The sequence below is a fragment of the Doryrhamphus excisus genome, linkage group LG7 (genome assembly GCF_037039965.1).
Source record: "Doryrhamphus excisus strain RoL-2023G ecotype Guam linkage group LG7, RoL_Dexc_Guam_v1.1, whole genome shotgun sequence".
Classification (NCBI taxonomy): domain Eukaryota; kingdom Metazoa; phylum Chordata; class Actinopteri; order Syngnathiformes; family Syngnathidae; genus Doryrhamphus; species Doryrhamphus excisus.
Genome location: NC_136363.1, coordinates 6,611,292 through 6,634,274, shown reverse-complemented (window position 1 = coordinate 6,634,274; position 22,983 = coordinate 6,611,292). Strand labels below are relative to the sequence as shown.

The 22,983-nt window shown below is 41.5% G+C and overlaps 2 protein-coding genes across 3 annotated transcripts in view; both read right to left on the bottom strand.

Moving 5' to 3' along the window:
- Positions 1-383: 383 nt before the first annotated feature.
- Positions 384-1,028, bottom strand: LOC131101670 (C-type lectin Cal-like). Its single transcript, XM_058046996.2, has one exon. The coding sequence runs from the start codon at positions 1,026-1,028 to the stop codon at positions 441-443; it is 588 nt and encodes a 195-aa protein (XP_057902979.2). The 3' UTR covers positions 384-440.
- A 63-nt stretch (positions 1,029-1,091) lies between these two features.
- rapgef5a (Rap guanine nucleotide exchange factor (GEF) 5a) overlaps positions 1,092-22,983 on the bottom strand; it is a 45,082-nt gene continuing 23,190 nt past the window's right edge. For both annotated transcript variants that reach the window (XM_058046995.2, XM_058046993.2), the window contains 17 exons: positions 16,841-16,980; positions 15,816-15,916; positions 9,088-9,166; positions 8,815-8,959; positions 7,572-7,663; positions 7,460-7,490; positions 7,289-7,367; positions 7,033-7,182; positions 6,865-6,962; positions 5,749-5,871; positions 5,386-5,564; positions 5,210-5,300; positions 5,079-5,129; positions 4,897-4,984; positions 4,755-4,819; positions 4,624-4,678; positions 1,092-2,881 (listed from right to left, as the gene is read on the bottom strand). In XM_058046995.2, the coding sequence (XP_057902978.2) occupies positions 2,763-2,881; positions 4,624-4,678; positions 4,755-4,819; positions 4,897-4,984; positions 5,079-5,129; positions 5,210-5,300; positions 5,386-5,564; positions 5,749-5,871; positions 6,865-6,962; positions 7,033-7,182; positions 7,289-7,367; positions 7,460-7,490; positions 7,572-7,663; positions 8,815-8,959; positions 9,088-9,166; positions 15,816-15,916; positions 16,841-16,980 (1,686 nt within the window). In that variant the 3' untranslated portion in view covers positions 1,092-2,762. The remainder of the gene's footprint in view (positions 2,882-4,623; positions 4,679-4,754; positions 4,820-4,896; positions 4,985-5,078; positions 5,130-5,209; positions 5,301-5,385; positions 5,565-5,748; positions 5,872-6,864; positions 6,963-7,032; positions 7,183-7,288; positions 7,368-7,459; positions 7,491-7,571; positions 7,664-8,814; positions 8,960-9,087; positions 9,167-15,815; positions 15,917-16,840; positions 16,981-22,983) is intronic.

Sequence of the window (22,983 nt, the reverse complement as noted above, 5' to 3'; positions counted from 1 at the left end):
TTTAAAAATAATTTTAGAAGTTATTGTACATCACGTTTAGTCACTCGGGTGTGGGTAAAACTAGCACACTAATGGTTTCGTTCATCAAAAAAAAAATGACATTGAAGTACATGCAAGTGTGCACGTGCAGGATTCAACATGTCCGATAGGAAGAAGGAGATCTTATTCAATCCTACCCCTTCTCTTTGTCTCATAAGCTACTGATTGTCTGGTTATTAGTTCGTCTGTGTATTACATTCTTCTAATAGAAGAAAAAACTGCAATCGTGGTTCAAATTAGTTCATGTTATCAATGCAAATGCTGTGTTATTAATATATATTGCCATGCAGTGCGGTCTTCATTTAAACACAATGTGACAGCAAACAGGATAATGACGCATAAATTCACAGTACATACAGAGCTGTTTATTTTGGAAGTCATCTGTATGTAAGAAGACCAATTTAAAGGCACGCTACAATTGATGCGCAAACAAAAGCAAGCTTGTTATTAGTACAGTGACCGTCGTTCCATTTGTGATCAATATAATAGTTGGTGACGACACAGTCCTCATAACCGTTGTAGTTGTCCGGTTGGTTGGGAGACCACAAGCCAAAGTTGACCCTTGACCCATCAGACCACATCCACCTCCCCTCCTTATGGACGTCACTGAGCCCGATCCATGTGTCTTTCTCCGAGGGGTCGAAGTTCTTGATAAGAACCTTAACAAAGTTATCCTCCTCCAGACTGTGGATGGACACCAAGTGGGCCTGCTGGGACATGCAGTGGAGCTCAGCATCGGCCCAGGTCATCCCAGTGCCGATGTACTTATAGCAGCGGCCGTTGAAGCTGAACCAGAAGAGAGGACAGTCTCCACGTTGTAGCTTCACCTCGGGGCCACCTGAAGGAGGCTCAGCTGCTAGAATCGACCCAAACAAGAATATGGCGAGGAGCGTGGCGTGCGTCTTCATGGCGGTTTTGACGGATTGACCAAAAAAATTGGCATGCGGGGGCGGGAGCCGTTTAAAGACGTGCACCTGCTTTGCTGGCATGATATCATTGGTCAAAAACACCACAGCCCACCATGTGCACACATTCACACCACAACTGCTGAGTTGACATAAAAGCTATAATTTATTCATTTCAGTTCAAATGTTCCACATAGTAAAACAGCTCTATAGAAAAGACATTGAGTGGACATGAACATATTGCTTAGTGGTTTACTTTTCTTTTTCCTCCTGCCCCGCAACAAATAAATAAGAACAACACACGGGCGTATATATTTACACATATTACATAAGTACAAAGCCTTCAACATGCCCTCTTGCATTGTCCTTTTTTTTAATATCATGCAAACAGTCATGACTCTTAAAAACACTAAATACAGTACAACCTCAAAGGTCTCCAAGAGATGAGCATCACTTGTAAATTTGTTCCTTAAGACTACCTGGCAACACCTCTCAGAAGAATTTATTTTCCGCATTGTCGAACCTCATTCTGACCGCTCCATTAAAAGAGACGAGAAACTCCCTTGGTTCATGTTTTCCCCTATCATGCTGCATGGTTTATCTACACTTAACAGTGTTGGCAACACGACTTCCTCCTCCTTCACAGCATCCCAGTTAAGTCAAGTCGCTTCTGGCAACTATTTATTTGGCACTAAGATTCTTCTTAAAGGACATTTCCCACATGAAAGATTGCATAACAGCGGCCCTCCCATGTGTTTTAATCTTTTTTTTTTTTTTTACAAGTACAGAATCACATTCTAAGTGGTATCTTTTCAATCAGAGGTATTCATTCAAAACAAAATCGTTATATATCCAATATAGATTACAAAATGTGCATTATTATCCTTGTAATGGCAGTAAATGTTTCAATACTGTTCTTGTATTGGAGCTCATTAAATATTCCCAACAATATGTCTGAAATTGAACCTATTTAACAAAGATGTGCTAAGGTTTGAATAGAACCGTCTTGCAACTCCAAGATGACAAATAAAAGGCCGGGAAATGTTGTTATAATGAGGCTGTGAAATTACTGACTTTTTTTTTTTAGCTGCTCATGGAAAGAAAACGATCAACACCTTTGGAGTGCTGCAGACCTGATGTATAGTGTCCATACATGGTAAATCTACACGGATCTAGTCACACAAATCCATCATCAGTAAGTGCATGATGAACAAAGCAGCATTGTTGCGCACTCTGGACTTCAAAAATCAGTCAAAAAGGGTCTCAATTCTTTCAGTACGCTATTCAAAAGTGGCACTGGCTGTGTTCGTTAGTCGTGACAAAAAGGATAAAAGTGGAGGTATGTGTCAAGAACGCCTTTGTCTTTGTGTTACACAAGAAATGACAACAAATAAACACGGTTTACCTGTAGCAGCTGTGACAAGTGCGGAATCAGTCCGGCTTGTATTATGTAGTAAAATATATAACGACGACATCAAAATCTTCAATAGGCATTTTTTTTTCTCCCCTTGTAACTGAAATGACGAGGCCATCACAAATAAAAAAGGAACATTCCACCTGCTTGACAGGCTGATAAATAACCAAAAGCTCATCACAAAAAGCAAACAAGGTCATATTTAGTCCGATAGATACTGTACAACATCCTTACACCCTTCTGTGTCCTTTAGAGGCGAGCGTTGTTTCTACACGCCCCCCTCCAAAAAAAAAAAATGGCACCTTGTGCTAGACTTGGCACCCCCCGCTGCTTGTTCGTTGCCGTTTGCGTCCACACAATAATCAGTGCTTGTGATACCGCAGCAGTTCCGTGCTCCTGCGTTATTAGGCCCGAGGCTCCAGTTTGTGGGACAGCTCAAAGAGCGTCTGCTGATTGTCGATGATGTGCAGGTAGTGAACGCTCGTTCTCAACTCTGCGCTGTCCACCCCGATGACCTCGTTGCCTGCGACACGGACACATGGAACATGTATTTGAGCCCGATGAAAAAAGTGAAAAAAGAGACCTGATTGAAAATGATTATTTTGTTTTTTTTAACAGTAGAGCAGGGTAATTTTATATGGCATTTGCCTATATTGCATGGTAGGCCATTTAGCTCTGAGTACTGTAGCTCTATCTACAGCAGGGGTCTCAAACACGCGGCCTTCGGGCCAAATGTGGCCCGCAGGACACTAGTTTGAGGCCCCCGCCTTGATATGAAAGTTTAATGTTAGTGCGGCCCCCGCGCAAGTTTGATATGGATGCTGTATGGTATCATGTACCCAGAAAACATTTTTATGTTTGATTAATGTTCATGTTAAAGGTTAAATAACTGTTAATAGTTATCCTCCCTATCCGTGTGGAAGTGGTAAGTTTTTGGCTATTTAAGTTTAAAGGAAATAACTTGAAGGCTACCGTTTAGGTTGCTAGCTCTCTAGTTTGCGAGTTAGCATGTGTCTCAAGACCCTGCAGTTGCGCAATATGTTGTAAATAAAAAGAGTATAAATGTGACTATAGTCGTGTTTTGTCATGTCTACAGGGCTCTAATAATGCTTTGTCATTTTAATCTGAAAAAAATTATTTGTCTACCCACCAACTATATGTGGTTTCTTAAGTTTTTATTAATTGCTGTTTTATTATTATTATTATATGTATTTATTACTGATTGATTTTCTTTATTCCTGATTTGTTTATTTATTTTTCATCTTATTTTGTGTAGAAAAATAAAACGTAAGATATTTGAGAACAGTGGAATGTTTTATCAGAGCTTTTCTTGTAGAAAATTGGAACCAAAGCAAAGTTTTTTTAAATTTTTTTGTTTTTAATAAATGCGTTGTTTTTTTGGGGGGAATACCTGATGCGGCCCAGTCTCACCCAGACCCGAGCTCCAGTGGCCCCCAAGTAAATTGAGTTTGAGACCCCTGATCTACAGTAATTGCAGATTGACTGAGATGTAATACAATAAAAACGACAGCAGAGGGCAGTATATTGCTCTTACTGAAGCCACAGCTACTGTAGTTGAAACCAATGCAGGCACATACAGTATAGTATAGAGACACACATACTTTCATCACTTAATTAACCAATCAGAACAAACTCAAGACCCTTTAGTATACCAAGACTATTTCATGCTTTGGACTTGTGGACAGACCGCACGGTGAACGAGTTATTAGCATGTTGGCCACACAGTCAGGAGCTCAAGAATACCTGGTTTCGAAAAAGGTTAACTGGCGATTGTCCATAGGTGAGTGTGAATGGTTGTTTGTCTATATGTGCCCTGTGATTGGCTGGCGACCAGTCCAGGGTGTACCCCGCCTCTCAATGGTATCCAGCATAGCATAGTGACCCTAGTGAGGATAAGCGGCATCGAAAATAAATGGATTGATGGCCCCTGCTCCCTGTCCTGAACTCCATTATAGAAATGTGTGTTTTCTACATTTTTGTTTGTGAAACTATTATTTCATAATTCATTGGAAAATGTGGCCATTGTTGACACCTTTTTAATACGTGGCGTTGAGTTCTGCTGCATAATCAGTTTCATATCTTGTATATATCAGTAATAATGAATATGAACGCTCTGTAGCTACTTTGACTGGCATACTCAGATTATGTTGTCGTATCAAAATGATATCAAAGCTATATTTGAATATTTTAAGTGTGCACCCCGACATACATACACATACATAAGTCCATGTGATGAAGACTCACCAGGTTGGTCGCTCTGGCAGTGTCGAATCATTCGAACCGTGTCCGCGATCATATGCTGCCAAGACGTTAGAGTTAAATTAAAATCATCAGATATAATTTGCATTAAACAGCAAAATGCTGCTTGAACTTACCAACTTCTCAAAGTTAACCAGGTTATCATGGAAGGTCTTGTTGCCCTCGTGGATAAAGGTGATATCTGGAGGAGCAGATTAGAAGTGAATGAAAAAGGTTAACCGAGTGTGGATGAATTGGTTTATTATAAAGAGACCTCACCTTTCAGGAGAAGAGGAATGAAAGGGATCTTTGGAGGCTTCATTCTCTTAAAAGCTTCTCTGTAGGCTTTGTGGTTCAGCGATGGATCCTGAGACAATTGAAAGCAAGAAAACAATAATAAATACGAAAGAGCGGGAAAAAAAATCCCAAACATCCGGTAGTAATCGACTTCTAATCCTCACCGTGATTAGCTCCAGCTCTGAGAAAAGCTTCTTAAACTTGCCGGGACATTTCTTCAACAAAAAAAGGTGTTTGGATTTGAGTTGGATTTGAAAACAAACAAAAAAAGGCATCAGCGTCGATACGCACTCACCTCCCAGGTTTGGTTGAGCCGACTGACTGCCGCTGTGTTGAGACCCATGATGATGGCGAATGCGGAGTTCAAATTCCTTTGAGCTTTGCAGCTTTCGGTAAACAAAAAACACGGAACGCGTCATCGCGGTTTAAAACCTCGCTCATATTGATGTGCGGGGGGGGGGGTGTTCTTACTGCGCTGCGATCTTGATGAACTTCTTGAGCAGCTGCACTCTCTTGTTGAGCGACACGCACATGAGAACCTCGGACATGACCCACTGCTGGACTTCGTTGCAGCGCTGCAGCAAGACTGAGAGGGCGGCGGTGTGGCCGCCGCCGGGAACGCGGCTGAGGGTGTAGTACACCAGCTCTTGCTGCAAGGACATCAGCACAGTCGGTAGGTAGAATGCAATGTGGACAAAGACATGTGCCCGTCTAGTTTGGGTGAGGACAAAAGTCTTGGGACACTGCACTCTCCGTGTCTCTACAGGTCAGTTGTGTGCATCCAAGGGTCAAAAAGCATGCTGCATGTGTGTGTGTGTGTGTGTGTGTTCATACCTCATGGATGGATTTGAAGAGGCTCCAGTCTAGGTGTGTGAGAGCTGCCGCCACGTCCCACGTGTTGATTCCTAAAAGGCGCACAGGCCTCCTGCTGAGCTCGGCGCCGTCTGTTAAAGGAGGCTACATACAGGAAAGGAAGTCAGTCAGCAGTCATATATTTATATATATGGATTTAAAACGCTGCAAAAGCAATAATTTGGAGTTGTATTGACACGGAAACTACTGAACTGAACAATACAATATAGACATTAAATAATCAATTTCATTAAATAATATATAATATTAATAAATATACATATTAATAATATTAAACAATAAATTAAATAATAACAAATTCAATAATACATTATTTATATAAATAAATACATAAATATATATATAATTAATTTCTGTATAGTGACCAGTCCAGGGTGTACCCCACCTCTCGCCCGAAGACAGCTGGGATAGGCTCCAGCACCCCCGCGACCCTCGTGAGGATAAGCGATGGAAAATGAATCAATTATATATATATATATATATATATATATATATATATATATATGTTCAGTTTCAGGCTGCAAGGCGGCCAAGTGGTTAGTGCACATGCCTCATGGCTAGGAGACCCGAGTACAATGCGTGGGTTTTCCGGTTTCCTCCCACATTCCAAAAACATGCTAGGTTAATTGGCGACTCCAAATTGTCCATAGGTATGAATTTGAGTGTGAATGGTTGTTTGTCTATATGTGCCCTGTGATTGGCTGGCCACCAGTCCAGGGTGTACCCCGCCTCTCGCCCGAAGACAGCTGGGATAGGCTCCAGCACCCCCTGCGACCCTCGTGAGGATAAGCAGTAGAAAATGAATGAAGGAATGAATATTCAGTCTTGGCGTGGAGGGGATGGGAGGGGGGCTTGGGAAGTCAGCACTCAAAGCAACTTGTGTTTTTTATAGTTTTTGTCAGCTTTGTGTCTCCACAGTGGATCAAACCATTTACTAGAGCTTTACAGCCTTCAGAAAGATCATACTTAGGCTTGATTGATGCATGGCAAAATGGTGATTTGATTTGCAATCACACGTTTAACCTCCATCTGCCATTTGAAAGAAGATGATGTAATTTGAAGAATTCATTTCCATACCAGCATCTCAGTGAGGTCCCTTCGACAGGCGACAAGCTTGCCCTGTGGGGTCAGCGACTCTGAATACACACAGTCGCTCGGCTGCAGCATCCTCCGCTCTGAGGCACAAACAGAAGATAGTCATTAGTGTAGTCATTAGATAGTATTTTCTGTACTGTGTGTGTTTACCTCCTGTGTGAGACACCACAGCGAGCACCATGTCTTCTTCTGACTTGTCCATCTTCAGTCCGACTATTCTTAGCAGCTCATGAGCCTCCAGCGAGGGATGTGTGTGGACGCTCAGGTAGGAGTCGGTGGTCACGTACACGCAGCAAATAACTAGAAGATGCAGGGAAGATGGCAAAGAGATGTGAGCTGCTACACATACGCCGCAATTTAGTGCAAACGCACAGAAAAGTACAGATAATGGCGCTGTCATTATCACCTTCTCTCGTCTCAGATTGCGGACTTCGAAGCTGCAAACAGTTCTCCTTCAGACTCAACTGCGGGTGCATTTGCTTGCTCTGTGAGAGAGAACACAGCAATCACAGAGGTCACACCTCAACTGAGTGACAGCTGACAAAAATCATAGATCATAGAGTATTATTTCTGATACCTTTTGGTTGGGAGGACAGTCATCCACGGTGCTGTGATATTGGAACACACAGCAAGCAGTGAGGATGGGCACACGTTTGCAGAACGTCACATTTAAACGCAAATGCACTTACTGTCTGCGACGCAGAAGCTTCTGGAACTCTTTCAGGTCTTTCTCCAGTGTAGGGAACTCGTACAGATCCTCTAACACACATCTGTAAAGAGTCTGACAGTGCAAGGCGATACTGTAAGTCAACCATGAATATAATACAACCCCATCGTGTTTTCAATTGGTTGGAGCCTCCAATACAAAAAAAATCATATTATGATAGTGAATGGCTGTGAAGTAGCCTTATTTATAATTCTAATATTATTATTGTATTTACAGCACTGCCTGTTTATAATTTTCTAAATATGTTTTTAAACGTTAGAGCCTTCTAGACATGAAATAACACCCCTATGGTGACCTCTACATTCGTATGAGTATGAGCCATCATAGTAGACACAATAAGAGAAAATAAGACTCACACAGGTTAGTGTGGTTCCTTTTTTACTTTCAGGACTTCCTTCCTTGTCTCATCAATGTAACATTACTGACACCTAGTGGCCAGTGTAGAACATTACACATCACAACATGTCTTTCAATGCATCTTGTGAATGCCTTATATTCGTATTTTAGTTCATTTAGCCATTTGTATGCTTGGAAATTATTTATTTAGGCTAAAAAATCATATAATTTATTGACTATTAAAGTCAAAAGTAGTCGACCATGAAATTATTAAATATTATATTTTGAAGGAATGTATGTGAAACCCCTCAGCAGAGGCATGAAAGCTTTTATTATGACCTGCACTGAACAATCCAAACTATAATTTATTTATGAAATTGATCCATCAGTGCTGACATACTGTTCATGTGAACTAACAAGACCTCTAACTATATTACTATGTATATTACTACAATATTACTACAGCGCCACTGCTATGCAAAGTAATTATGCAAATGAGGCAGGTTTCATTACACATACTTTCGTGATGTTCTGTTAGTCTAATTGTGTTTGTCTCAAGAGGCAAAATCTCAAGAGGCAGAAAGACGCATACACACGTACACACACACACACATACACACACGTACACACACCTGCTTGTCATTGTCATTGACCCACCATAGCCCCCCTATCCCGAGTCTGGTCTCATTCCTCTGTTACTAAGCAACTGTCGCCTTGGTTGCACACTCCATACGAGATTATACCCATGCCAACCCTCGTATGTTGGTTTCCATAGCAACCCCACGATGAAGCTATCAGGTTACACAGGGACGTAGACAATTCTCTACAACCCTAGGTGATATGCAGGATGAGTCTGGTTGGTGTCGTACCTTCATGAAGCCCCGAACATGCTCTTCTTCTTTGAGAAAGTCCTTGTAGAGTCGGCTCCAGTGGGAAACCAGCTGCAGGACCTTGCGCTTCCTGAAGAGGGTGTCCTTGCCCTCTTCCTGGCCCCTGCTGCGTGCGCTGCTATAGGTGGGAGCAGTCAAGGAGACAGTATAATAGAGGCGGGGGAATGTTTTTGTTCCCTCAAAAGATAATGTGTGCCTCTGTTTGTGTGTGTGTGTGTTGGGGGAGGGGGGTGGGGGGGTTATTAAGGATATTGTCCCAGCAGAGCTTGGCAGAGGTCGTGGGTGGACATGAACACCAGGTAGGTCAACAGGAAGTCATCCAACAGCACTTCTGAAGCAGAAGAAACACCTCATTAGCCACATATTGTGAATACTCTCTTTGGAGAATTAGCATTTCAAATGGTCCTTGCTTAGCATCATGAATTTGTTCCCGGAAGGTCCGACTCCAACCAAAACGGACGCTAACTGAATCATATTGTCCATCAGAAATAATGTACATCCAATGGATCAGTTTCAAAAAGCTAAAAGCAGTTAACACATTAACTTAATTGAAGATGCCATTCTTGATATGACACCATACGGCAGCAAGATCGACCACCACCTCCTTCTTGAATTCAATAGTACACAATAATACAAAGTTACAAAGTGCCGGCATTTTGATAAGGGTGACAAACACAACTCAAGACAAAAACAGGAAGATGGTGTCCGTGTGGTGCTTCACTGTCACATTGTGTCTTTGGGAACAGTACTCTTCAAAGAAGCTAAATACAATCTTAAATGTTCATTTAGCCTTTTCATTTGAGGTTCATGCAAGTGTAAAACTACGCAAATGTGTTTTGTGTTAACATTTTTGAGAGTCAACCGCAATGAAACTTCCAGTTACCATTTTGTTGGTAAGCTAATAGGATGCTAACAAGGAAGCTAATTGGTTGCTATTGCTAACAAGGAAGGATTAAGAATACAGAGGTACAGTAAACCGGAGAATTCATTCATAAACAAAAAATTTTCTATGTTAACCAAAAAACACACTCACCGGGGTGGACACTAACTGAGGTTTCACCTTATTTAGAGTAAACTACAAACCCAATTAGAAATACACTTACAGCAATGTGGACCGGCGGCCATTTTCTTTTGCTATTGGCCCTCCACATATTTCATTTTCTGCATCTTTAATATGTGAAACGTATCACCACCATGGCTATTACGTTTAGTTTTGTTTGTGAACATATAAACAAAGTAAATAAGTAATCCCTCGTGCTAAGCAGTTAAAATTACAGCAGACTTCGGGTTATAGGTAACAGTTATTGATATACTGTAGGCTACAGCGCTACACGTATGCTATTGGAAAAGTGTCAAAATACTGCAAATTCTGAGGTGTAATATTAGATAAGAAGTATTGGAGGAAGACACCAGCACTTTATGTTATGAATGTTTGAAGCTTTTTGTTCTGTTTTGTGCTCTTATTTTGGCTGCTTCCTGTCTGGTGTTGCTTTGCGGTAGCTGGAAAGTGCGTACCAGTTTCTTCATTCCTCACACATTACAGCCAGCGCGTTATTATCATTAAAAAAAAACAAACATGATCCAATATTATATTTTATAAGAATATTGGTTGGCCGCTATTATCAGACATTCGTAGTTGTAGGTGCTTGTGAAAATAGATGAAAGAACAGTACATAGCATTCATATGTTTCTCATGTGTTTGCTTTCAGTTTGTAACAATTTCTTCTTTGTATTGCAGGCTAATTAAAAAAAAAAAACGTTGGACACACCTGATCTAAAACAATAAAGTTACAATCTTGATTGACATTGCCAGTTTGCTGCTAATCCCTAAAGGATTTACAGTCTATTTTTATTTCTGGGTTTACCATCCTAAGGACAAGCAGGCAAAGGAGAAATGTCAAGAGTGAGGCGATAAAAACACCATCACATTAAAGGAGCTAATTACCTTGGCTTTCTAGTTGGTTTGTTTTTAATCATGAGCCTCTAAGTCACGTTATGCAAGTAAAAAAAAAACAGGCTTGGCTTCAGAATGTGTGTTTATGGTGGACCTGGAGGAGTTAAAGACTTCCTTGCAAGGATATTTTGTGCTTGACAGAAATCCTGAGGGGGTTCAAAGCAAGATGTTTTATAAAACCAATAAAAACAAATCATCTGTGCCTGAAACAGTCAGGGAGAAATGGTTAACGAGCCGTCGCTGGTTGTGGTGTATTGAGGGTGACGTGAGGGTGTGTATGTGCGTCAGAATTTTATGCCTGGGAAACTGTATGACCCAAATATTGTTCTGTCAGGCAGGCACACAGCACAGAAATCAATAATAAACGAGAGAGCAGAGGCCAGGACATTAAGAATTGATGTAGCTCGTTTTATATATAAGTACAGCATACCAAAAGTACTGGGAAACTATAGAGGGTAAAAATACAATACGATGAAACCCGCTTATCTCAACACCCTGCAGACTGACTCACTGACACCGACATACTCCAAAACCGAAATCATTGTTTTATGCTTGTGTACGGCCTATTATTAGTAGTATTTTGTGACCAAATGAAGCATTTTCACGCATAAACATGTCTAAATGAACTAAAATACAGATATAAGCTATTCAAAAAAATTCTTCATAGACATTGATATGTAGTTCTCCACCCTTGTGTCTGTTCTCTCACAACAGACACAAAGCTGATCCACAACGTCACTTCCTGTCCGCATGTCATTCCGCTCACATATGCTGTAACACTTTTACAGCAACACACACATGCACAAGTCTTATTTATGTCTTCAATAGCTTATTTACTCTTATTATATCTACTACATTGGGTAATATGACTGTAAAATGTGACTATAGGTCTGTTAGTTCATGTCGTGAGAGCTCTAAAAATGCTAAAAAAACTGTATTTAGAAGGTCCTAAAACACACACGTCTTATTTATGTCTTCAATAGCTTATTTACTCTTATTATATCTACTATATTGGGTAATATGACTGTAAAAAGTGACTATAGGGCTGTTAGTTCATGTCTTGAGAGCTCTAAAAATGCTAAAAACTGTATTTAGAAGGTCCTAAAACACACACATGCACAAGTCTTATTTATGTCTTCAATAGCTTATTTACTCTTATTATATCTACTATATTGGGTAATATGACTGTAAAAGGTGACTATAGGGCTGTTATTTCATGTCTCGAGCGCTCTAAAAATGCTAAAAACTGTATTTAGAAGGTCCTAAAACACACACATGCACAAGTCTTATTTATGTCTTCAATAGCTTATTTAGTCTTATATCTACTATATTGGGTAATATGACTGTAAAATGTGACTATAGGGCTGTTAGTTCATGTCTTGAGAGCTATAAAAATGCTAAAATTGTATTTAGAAGGTCCTAAAACACACACATGCACAAGTCTTATTTATGTCTTCAATAGCTTATTTAGTCTTATATCTACTATATTGGGTAATATGACTGTAAAAGGTGACTATAGGGCTGTTATTTCATGTCTTGAGCGCTCTAAAAATGCTAAAAACTGTACTTGGAAGTTCATAAACAGGTTTTTTTTAGGCTATAACTATGAAAATACTCAATTTAGAAACAAGGAATCCTACTTTGCTGAAATGTACTTATCACGGTCGGGTCCGGAACCAATTTAACACAATAATACAGACATTACTGTATATGGGTCTCTATACCTTTGTCCAATACATTTTGTTAGTCATAAGACTGACATTTTATTTCACTTTTTTATGTTGTTCTCTTGCTCCTTCCATCCACTGCAATATTTCGTTTTCTCCTTCTGGGCAGTTTCATCCCCTGCCTGTCTACTATTCTCCTGCTACACTTGTCCGCACTACCCTCTCTGTGATGATAAATATCCATTTTCTTCCACAACATATGCCCTCCACATTTGCCTGCTGGCACACACACAAAGTCAAACACATGCACTCATCGACACAACACCCACCCACACAAACAGCACCCTGATGAATAACTCATCCAGCTCTGACCTTGGGGGGACTTTATCTCTCGTGAGAGGCATAAGGAAAGAGAGTCTGCATGCTGAACTAATCGCACTAATCCGTTAGTGTACTTTGTTGTGCGAGTGTTGTTGTTATGTGCATACATGGGGAAGGCTTGGTCCCGCCATAGAAGCGTGTTGAGGCCTGTTCAACATGCTGCAGTGCTATAGTGCATCGCTTATAAATGCACACCGAGAACCACCCCAGAGGGTCTACATAGGGTTGCTCAATCTGACTTGTGAAGGATATGAGGCCACAAATAAATCATTATCTACCTCTGTGTGCGCTTTAAAATGTTGGATTTCACTTCTCATGCATGTTGGAATCAAACAAAAACAATAAAGCTCTATTGCGTTGCTGCTGTTTTGTGCAATATAACAGATCTGACAAAGTGGCAGCCAACAGTGCTGTCCTCTGCATCACAGCCAAAATGGAGGCAGTTCAGAAAACTACTTTCTTCTTCTTACATTTTATGGGTGTCATAAGCACTTTCAGTACCGTAATTAAACACCCCCCCCCCAATAATTGCATCATTGATGTGTTGCAAGCACCCACATTGTAGTAAGCTTTTGAATGATCAGATGATGATCATCGATGTCATTTAAGATGACCTCACTGGCCACTTTGTTACAAATGTAGTGTAACCCTTAAACGCATCACATCACTTTCCCCTTATTGCACTTGCAGCTCAATTCAAGAGTACAGTACCGCATCTTTTACTGACAAATTTGACATCCGATATACCATTTGAACTCACAAAAAAAAGTCCACGCCGATCCAGCAAACATGTCAAAAGAAGGAAAGGAAGTCAATTTTGTTCATCGGGACAGATTCCTCACGGAAATGTTCCTGAAAGCGGAAAAGTCTGTCAAACCGCATACGACGTTTCAAGTCAACCCGTTCAAGAAAACGCATATCCTACCGGACACGCCCACTCACATGGACCCATCAAAAGTCATAGCCAAAATCAAGTCGGCTGACATTAAAGATACGGCGAAACCCAAGTCTGACCCGGACCCGAAAAACAAGCAGCAAGGCCTGTGGGATCCCAACGAGGAGGAAGAGCTGCACAAATTGCGTTTAGCCAAGCTTATGAAAGAAGGTCTTGATGAACAATTGCAGGAGAGGCGAAAGATTAAAGAAGAAGAGAAACGACTGAAGAAGGAAGAACAGGGGATGCTCAAGTGTATGGATGAATTATACGAGCAGGAGCTGGAACAGTTCGCACAGGAACAGGCGGAAGCCAAGAAGATATTGTTTCAACAAATCCTGGATGATATCGCTGACCACAAGCTGCAGAGAGACAGAGAGGCCCACCGAGAAAAGATGGAGGAGAAAAGAACGGCACAAATACAACTTGACCTGCTGGAAACTTATTGGAAAAGAAAAATGGCCAAGAAAAAAGTATCCAAGAGCAGTAAGAACTTATAAACCGGTCAAAAAAACCCTGTTAGGGTCCTATTACAGTGGCAGCGGGGCAGCCTCTTCATCTCAGCAACGGGGTCAAATGAAGCAAGCGGATGGCATTCCATCATGGTTCCAACTAGCTCTACAAACCTGATGAAAGCATCAAACAGCGAGATGTGGAGGCCAAACCAGCTACAAAGACACTCGAAGGTTACACCTACAGGACAATACTGATTCCAACTGTGATAGATGATCCTGTGATAGATGATCCGATAGGGTACACAAGAAGCCATAATAAAAATGTGTGGATAACGACAGAATGTGTGAAGTTAATCTTCATGAACACACGTGTATCTTAGTAAGTAATAGGGCAATGAGGGCACCAACTATTTCCGATACTGATACCGATATGTGGTATAATGAACACACAGCATAATAATATCGGTTTTCATTCATTCATTCATTCATTCATTTTGTACCGCTATTCCTCACAAGGGTCGCGGGGGTGCTGGAGCCTATCCCAGCTGTCTTCGGGCGAGAAGCGGGGTACACCCTGGACTGGTGGCCAGCCAATCACAGGGCACATATAGACAAACAACCATTCACACTCACATTCATACCTATGGACAATTTGGAGTCGCCAATTAACCTAGCATGTTTTTGGAATGTGGGAGGAAACCGGAGTAAAACCGGAGAAAACCCACGCATGCAAATGCAAACTCCACACAGAGATGGCCGAGGGTGGAATTGAACCCTGGTCTCCTTGCTGTGAGGTCTGCGCTTGCTTTTCATGATCAGGAAAAATATCCAATATCGATATTGACCAATACTACATTTTGATACTGATATCCCTGTTATTTTTTTCATGAACTTTGACATCTCCCTTACTCCAGAACTACTACCCGTCGCTTAAATATTGTGCTGTTCACGAGTCAGTGAGGAAACGGTAGCTCTTTCTTTAGCAGGAGCCAATCACGAGCTGGGAATGAACTCACGACCGACTCATTGGAAATCGCAAGAGATCATCAACAGTCTGACTCACAGTGTCATCTTAGAAAGAACACTAAAATTATCACGCAGCACCTTAACACTTGAAAAAAAATTTAAAACTATTTTAACAGCTTCCCATTATGCATTTCATTCCTGGTCGATGCAATAATACATTCAAGCTCCCTCTCCCAATGGGAGAAATGTACATATATGAACGTCTATGTGTAATAATGTGCATATGTTTACATATAAAAGCCCAGCTGAAAGTGTTTTTTTCTGCAAAGTCTGCAGTTCTACCCTCGGGGGAGTCATTTCACAGAGCCATTAGAGCATTTAACCTCTTGAATACTACTCATTTCAACAGGCGGTGACATGGCTGAATGGCTGCACACAAGCAGCAGAATGCAGTGTGAGTGCTGAATAATGCACACACACACACACACACATTTGGTTTTGTTATAACTTGTTGCTTGTCAAAGATTCATTGGAATGAGCGGGAAGTTTGGTTGGTATTTTGTGTGCTATGGTTTTAAAAAAAAAGATGGACAAAAAAAGTACACACAAGTACACAAACTTACCACTCTCCTTGCACTCCGGCGCCCCTCTTTGGTCATCTAGTCGCAGGTCACTTAGCAGATGCTCCAGGATCTTCAAGGGCGTTCCAGACACCACCACATACCTGTAAGATTGACAACAATCTTCCTCACTGGAGCACCAGCCACCTCCATTGTCCCACCCCGGCTCCTCATCCATCTCGTTCTCATCTTCATCGATGTAGCGAAAATACGGAACATCGAATGCAAGTGTGTTTTTATCGTGTTGGCTATCCTCATCCTCGTTATCATCCTCAAAGTCTTCCTCTGCCTTGGCGAGCGTAGCTAGCTTGGTGGTCATCCTCATGGCTGAACTCTGGAGGAGGTCATGCTCTCATCTGCATGCGGCACGCCCAGGGAGAGTGCTCTCCTGTGGGCTCAACGGCTGGCCGCCTGCCTCTCGTGAGCGACGAGCTCCGACAATAAAAACCTTCCTCGGTGGTACAGGAGAGGGAACTGTAGCTAAAGACACTGTAGGCACACACCCACGCACTCAACCTCAACTGACACTCCCTCGGTTTTGACACCGCTAACAAAGACAAAGGTACATTGCATTACTTTGTGTTTAACCTGCAGGGCATGCCGGGTAACTTCCTGTTGGGCTTCCCAGCATAATGTGAAGCTGATTTTTTATTTATATGGTGGCAGCAAAAGGCCAAAGGTGTCAGGCAATGCCTGTAATGTAGTTAATGTAGTGTTTCCTTGTCAATTTATGACTTGATTCTTGTAAATTATGACTTCTTTCTCGTGAATTCACGACAATAAAGTCGGAAATTGACTTTATACTCAAAATCTGAGGTTATTTTAATGCTCCGTCATGACAGGCACCGCCTGAAACAGCTATGAAAAGGGTGACAAGGTAATATCACAACTTTTATTTCACTTTCTTAACGATTTTTGTTGTTATATAAATTAGACGGGTTGAAGAAGAACCCAATTACGGAGAATAGATGGACAAAATGGCCACTGTACTCGCTACATATTGATAACGCAGAGGAGGAGGGACTGACCTTTTGTCTTCCTCTCTGGACCCGCTCCCTGACGATGTGGGTGAGGGCCGTTCTGATGGCGATGTCAGCGACGACGTCACTCTCTGCAGCACCAGCACATCTCGCCCTCGCTCCTTCAGACAAACCCTCCCGACAACCTCCTGAGAAAGGCAACGGACAAAAACGGCATTAAATAGGCCACCGATAACACAACATATTTAAATGTATAATTTCCAAAATCTCATCAAATTAGGTTTTATCATGTTGTAGTTGTTTTGTAGCTTTGATTACATGTATCTCAAGTGAATCCAGAAATAAATATGGATCTACATGTTGTAGAACTGATTATTAGCAATTGTGGCAAAGTAGAGTGCAGTACTGCACTTTCACCAGCAAGAGCGCTATTGAGTCAATTTCAAGTAGTTTGTGGCTGCATCCATTCTATGGCAAATTATCTGGCCAGCATTATTGTTTGTTTGTTTATTTATTTAATTAATGCAGTACAAATTAATCAACATGTGAGCAAAAGCATCACCGTAACTATGCCAGAATTAGCTGCAGTTTTATTACATAACATTCAGGCAGCGATTATCCAGATACTTTCTCCTACACTTTTTGGATTTTTTGGTACCAAGCAGACCAATCGCGGCACAGTCTCTGTTCTGAACGCACAAACCGCAACTTGATCTGTGACTCCGGATGACACCTGCGCTGACAATGCACAGGGAGTACAATAGCATGTGCACAAAAAGAAGCGCCATAAGAAAAAAAACGGGAGCAGCAGCGAGATCAAAAGAGGATGTCAGAGGCAGGAGAAGAGCTCAAGAAGCAATTGTGTCTCCTCCAGCTGCGTTCTCTGTCATCGCCTAAGGGAACGAGAGACAACCACAACTGCTGCACGCCGCAGTCAGTCAGTCAGTCAGTCAGTCAATCTGTTGCTTGCGTCACACACCACAAACGCATCATGATATATTTTAAGGCAATCAAACTAAAAATCATGGGCTGTCGAGCAATGCATTCAAATCGTCTGCAAGTAGACATCAATGTCATCATGGCACTAGGCGTCCAATCAGACTGCGCTGCTGATGCTGATAGCCTCTTGGGGGCACATTTGCATGGTAACCGGGGATTGCTATGAATTTACACAAATTCAAAAGAGCGAGTTATACAGATTCCCCCTGGCTGATGTCAACATAGGCGGCATTTGAGTGAGAGCGCAACATCAACGTAGTATAAGTACAGAATAAATACAAACCAACATCCGTACCAGCGTGTTTGTTTCCAAAGAGAAGATAATAACGTTGTAGTATGGTGGGACAAATATAACGTCATCAAATATTACCTTTATGCATCCCCACACAGTATCAGCACGTGGGAGCCAATACAAGGAGGGCAAAATACAGTGCAAGTCCCATCTGTGCAGCATCAGAGAACACAGCTGTGGTGCGTTCAAGGACCTTTGCACACTGTATATTATTTTTTAATAAAGAAATAGCCTCTACCTCTACATATTGCTATGTATATATGCTTTTTTTTGTGTTGTATATGTTTTTGTCTCTTCCCTTATTTTTTAAGTGTCAGAAAAGCACAGCTTTTGGCCGGCCTTCAGAATAAAAGTACATTTCCCATACTTTCAAAGGCAAATGTTGACAAGTATGGCGCACAGTCATCCTGCTTCATCGTAATTCCACCACATCACAATACAGTATTTTATATTACCACATACTACAGTATTAATTGGCCCTGTACCCTAGAAATCGCCAATGAATGATACGGGAAAAGGCCGAAATGATACTGTGTCAAAGCCCAGGGCAGTGATACTGATAAAATATAGAGTTTAACCATGTCCAGTATCAGCCCCCGTAGCTGTCCAATCAGAGCGCGCTGCTCTGGTATCGAGCCCATGAAAACAACCAATCAGAGAACAGCGCACGAGCGTGAACACACAGCGTTTGTTTTGCTGCCGTCTGTGCTCTGTCAACATGTCAGCGGTTAAATAGTATAGTAAATATTAGTATAATAGTAAATATTAAATAGTATGTGATAATAAGCTCATGATTAAATAGTATGAGATAATAAGACCATCACATGGTTTGTGTGGTATCAGGCCCAGTATCATGCCCCCAAGTGTCAGTATCACTGATACTGGCTCATAAGTACTTTCTATAAACGTAGTGGGCTCCTAAGCTTTGTTGCCTTGCTCAAAAGCACAACACCTCCATGCCATTTATTCTATTTTGGACTATGTGGCTAAAACAGGGGTGTGAAGCTAACACATTCCATCCACTTTAGGTTATTATCTTGCAGAAAAAAAAACACCTTAACTGAGATTACGTAAGTCATTATATACACAACATGAGCAAGAGTGATGAATATGTGCTGCAGCCGTGTAGCCAAAGTGGAGGACTGTTGATATTTCCGAGTCTTTAGACAGAAGCCAAGAACAACAGCAGCACCGAGCCCAAAGTGGGGAGAGATGTAACGTGCACAAAAACACACAACCATCAAAAGGATGTCGTGGCTACAAAGAAAAAAACACACAAATAATTAGTGGGGGGCGCCGGATAAGAACATAAATTTAGCCCAAGAGAGTATCAATGGCACAGGAAGTACACATTTTAAAAAGTACACACAAACTATGGAGGAGGGTGGGGGGGGTCGGAGTCTTATGTAATGGAGATTAAAGCACAGAGAGGATGGAAAGTAAGAAAGGCAAAAAGAAACTAGGAGGATTTGCTTGAGTGAATGTCACAGAAAAGGATGTCTTTCCATTGGGATCGGCTTACTATTACGCCAACAATTCTTTAAAGCAGGGGTCTCAAACTCAATTTACTTGGGGGCCACTGGAGCTCGGGTCTGGGTGAGACTGGGCCGCATCAGGTTTTCCAAAAAATAAATGAATAAATAAATAAAAAAACTTCGCTTTGGTTCCAATTTTCTACAATAAAAGCTCTGATAAAACATTCCACTGTTCTCTAATATCTTAATTTTTATTTTTCTACACAAAATAATATGAAAAATAAATAAACAAATCAAGAATAAAGAAAATCAATCAATCAGTAATAAATAAATAAATATAATAATAATAATAATAATAATAAAACGGCAAATAATAAAAACTTAAGAAACCACATATAGTTGGTGGTTAGACAAATTATTTTTTTCAGATTAAAATGAACAAAGCATTATTAGAGCCCTGTAGACATGACAAAACACGACTATAGTCACATTTATACTCTTTTTATTTACAACATATTGCGTAACTGCAGGGTCTTGAGACACATGCTAACTCGCAAACTAGAGAGCTAGCGACCTAAACGGTAGCCTTCAAGTTATTTCCTTTAAACTTAAATAACCAAAACTTACCACTTCCACATGGATAGGGAGGATAACTATTAACAGTTATTTAACCTTTAACATGAACATAATAATAATTATTTTTTCTGGGTACATGATACCATACAGCATCCATATCAAGGCGGGGGCCTCAAACTAGTGTCCTGCGGGCCACATTTGGCCCCCGGGCCGCGTGTTTTAGACCCCTGCTTTAAAGGCTTCTTAGACCAAAAAAGGCAAAGCAATACTATTGTTGAAATAGTCAGAAATGCTAAATTACTGTTCAATTCCATGAACAGGAAAGCTTGTTTTCAGCTAACAGGTGTGTCAGTCACTTTCCTTCCATTTCCTACCCAATCCCTTCCTTCAATTCAACCATTGTACACTCCCCCACCCTTCCTCGCTGTCTCCTTTCGTCAGTCCCCAAAAACTCATTTTCTTTTTCCTCTCTCTTCAGCAGGTTCAGAGGCGGTCTGCACCTGCATCTGTCTTTTCACTCCAGGGATTTGGATTTGGGAACAAGCGGACGGCGAGGAGAGGGCACATAAATATACACACAGAGATGCAGTGCATGACGTGTTGTACAGAGGAAAAAGGCGGGTACCCGTGGAAAGCCAAAAAGGAAGTAGTGTATGTGTTTTGATAGCTCCAGGCCTAATTCCTGGAAATATTAGATAGGAAAATGCCCCCCCTCTCCCCCCCCCACACACACACAGCACATCCCTCCACTATTTGAAAGACAAGCCGCACAGATTTTACTGCAGTGTGATGTCTCACTAAGCAGTGTAAAGCGAAATGAGTGTTGAGTGAAGAGAAGGCAGCGATGCACACAATCCACTAGACATACACATGAATCATATCGCTATGGCAACAGACCATGGTGCTTTCGTCAGCTCGTTGGCCGTCATGGAAAAAAGAAAAGTAAAAATGAAGTCACCATGACAACCCAGTAAAAGGAGAGCGGTCTTTGTCGTGAAAACCAAGGTCTGACAACTCTTGATGATGTCCCTGCGCTTATTTCATTAATATTTCAAAACCCTGTGAGCAGACCATACCCGCATTACCCGAGTCTAAATTTATGGCACTTGCTATTTCCAAAGAGACTACAAGAACTCTTGTATTGTAAAAATAACAGATGATCCACCCATCCATGTTTTTTTGATATAACCTGCACACTTTTGGGTGTGTAATCATGAAAAATCACATGAGTGATGGAATAAAAAGATTTAAAAAAATCACATTTTTAGATGAAGACCTATTAAAAATTAGGCCCACACTGATAAGAAAATATACATGGTAATGTTAGATCTTCTTTCTCTTTGGACTTTTCTTCAGGGGTCGCCACAGCAATCGCCTCCATCCAACCCTGTCTTCTGCATCTGTCTCTCTGACACTAACTACCATCATGTCCTCCTTCACTACATCCATAAACCTCCTCTTTGGTCTTTCTACCTGGCAGCATCCTTCCACCAATATATTCACTAGCTCTCCTCTGGACATGTCCCAACCATCTCAGTCTGGCCTTTCTGACTTTATCTCCAAGGCCTCTAACATGTAATATCTCTCTGATGTACTGATGTTCCTGATCCTATCCATCCTGGTCACTCCCAATGAGAAACTCAGCATCCTTATCTCTGCCACCTCCAGTTCTGCTTTCTGTCTTTTCCTCAGTGGCACTGTCTCTAGACCAAACAACATGGCTGCTCTCACCAGCTGTCTTCGGGCGAGAGGCGGGGTACACCCTGGACTGGTTGCCAGCCAGCCAATCACAGGGCACATATAGACAAACAACCATTCACACTCACATTCATACCTATGGACAATTTGGAGTCGCCAATTAACCTAGCATGTTTTTGGAATGTGGGAGGACATGGGGGAGAACATGCAAACTCCACACAGAGATGGCCGAGGGTGGAATTGAACCCTGGTCTCCTAGCTGTGAGGTCTGCGCGCTAACCACTTGAATATATATATATTTTTTAGCACATATTGACCTACATTACAGATGAAACTAGGCATTTATTTTGCTATTAAGATTGTTTTACTGTCAGTTTCTTTCATTGCAATACTTTTTTTTTGCATCTAACCCAAACTTGCGGTCTGCTTGCCATTTTTGGCCATCAAAGATGAGTGTGCTGCAAAGCCTGGGTAAGTTCAGAGGCACTTGCAAGCACAAGCATAGTCAGTGAGTTTGTTACACAGTGAAATGTAATGGAAGGGGGTCAGTGGACAGAAACCCATAGGATTCAATTAAACTAAACTTAACACATAACTTGAGCATCTTTTTACAAGGAAGTACAGCAAAGCATGCTGGGGAACCGGAAGCACTCCCAAGCAGTGCAAATGCTCCCAGCATGCCTTTCAAGCTTTCAAGTACCAGCAGGACTTAAGTGGCTTGCTCAGGGGAAATTGGGGGAATCAAACATGGCTTCCTTAGGTCACATGCCGCAAGTTCATTCAAAGGCTCACGGCTGGACTTTAATCGAATCGGGCATGCTGATGAGACATGAGACAGATGTCATAAACACATCTTGAAAGAGAGTGGAAGCCTTTTCACGTCATTTCTTGCCCTCAGGTGAGGCGAATTATACAGTGCCGGGCCTTACCGACACCCCCGCTCATGACGTGCACACACACACACACACCGACATGCAGCGGTGCATGAATATACGTTACGCATAAGCTCCCCACCGACGGTATGTACGTGAGTGTGAAGCGTGAAATCACACGGTAATGCTCTTACGAACATTGACACTCGCTGGTGAAGTCGTGGTTATCTAACACGACCCAAGTTAATCATGCACATGTGTGGGGGATTAATGAGGTTA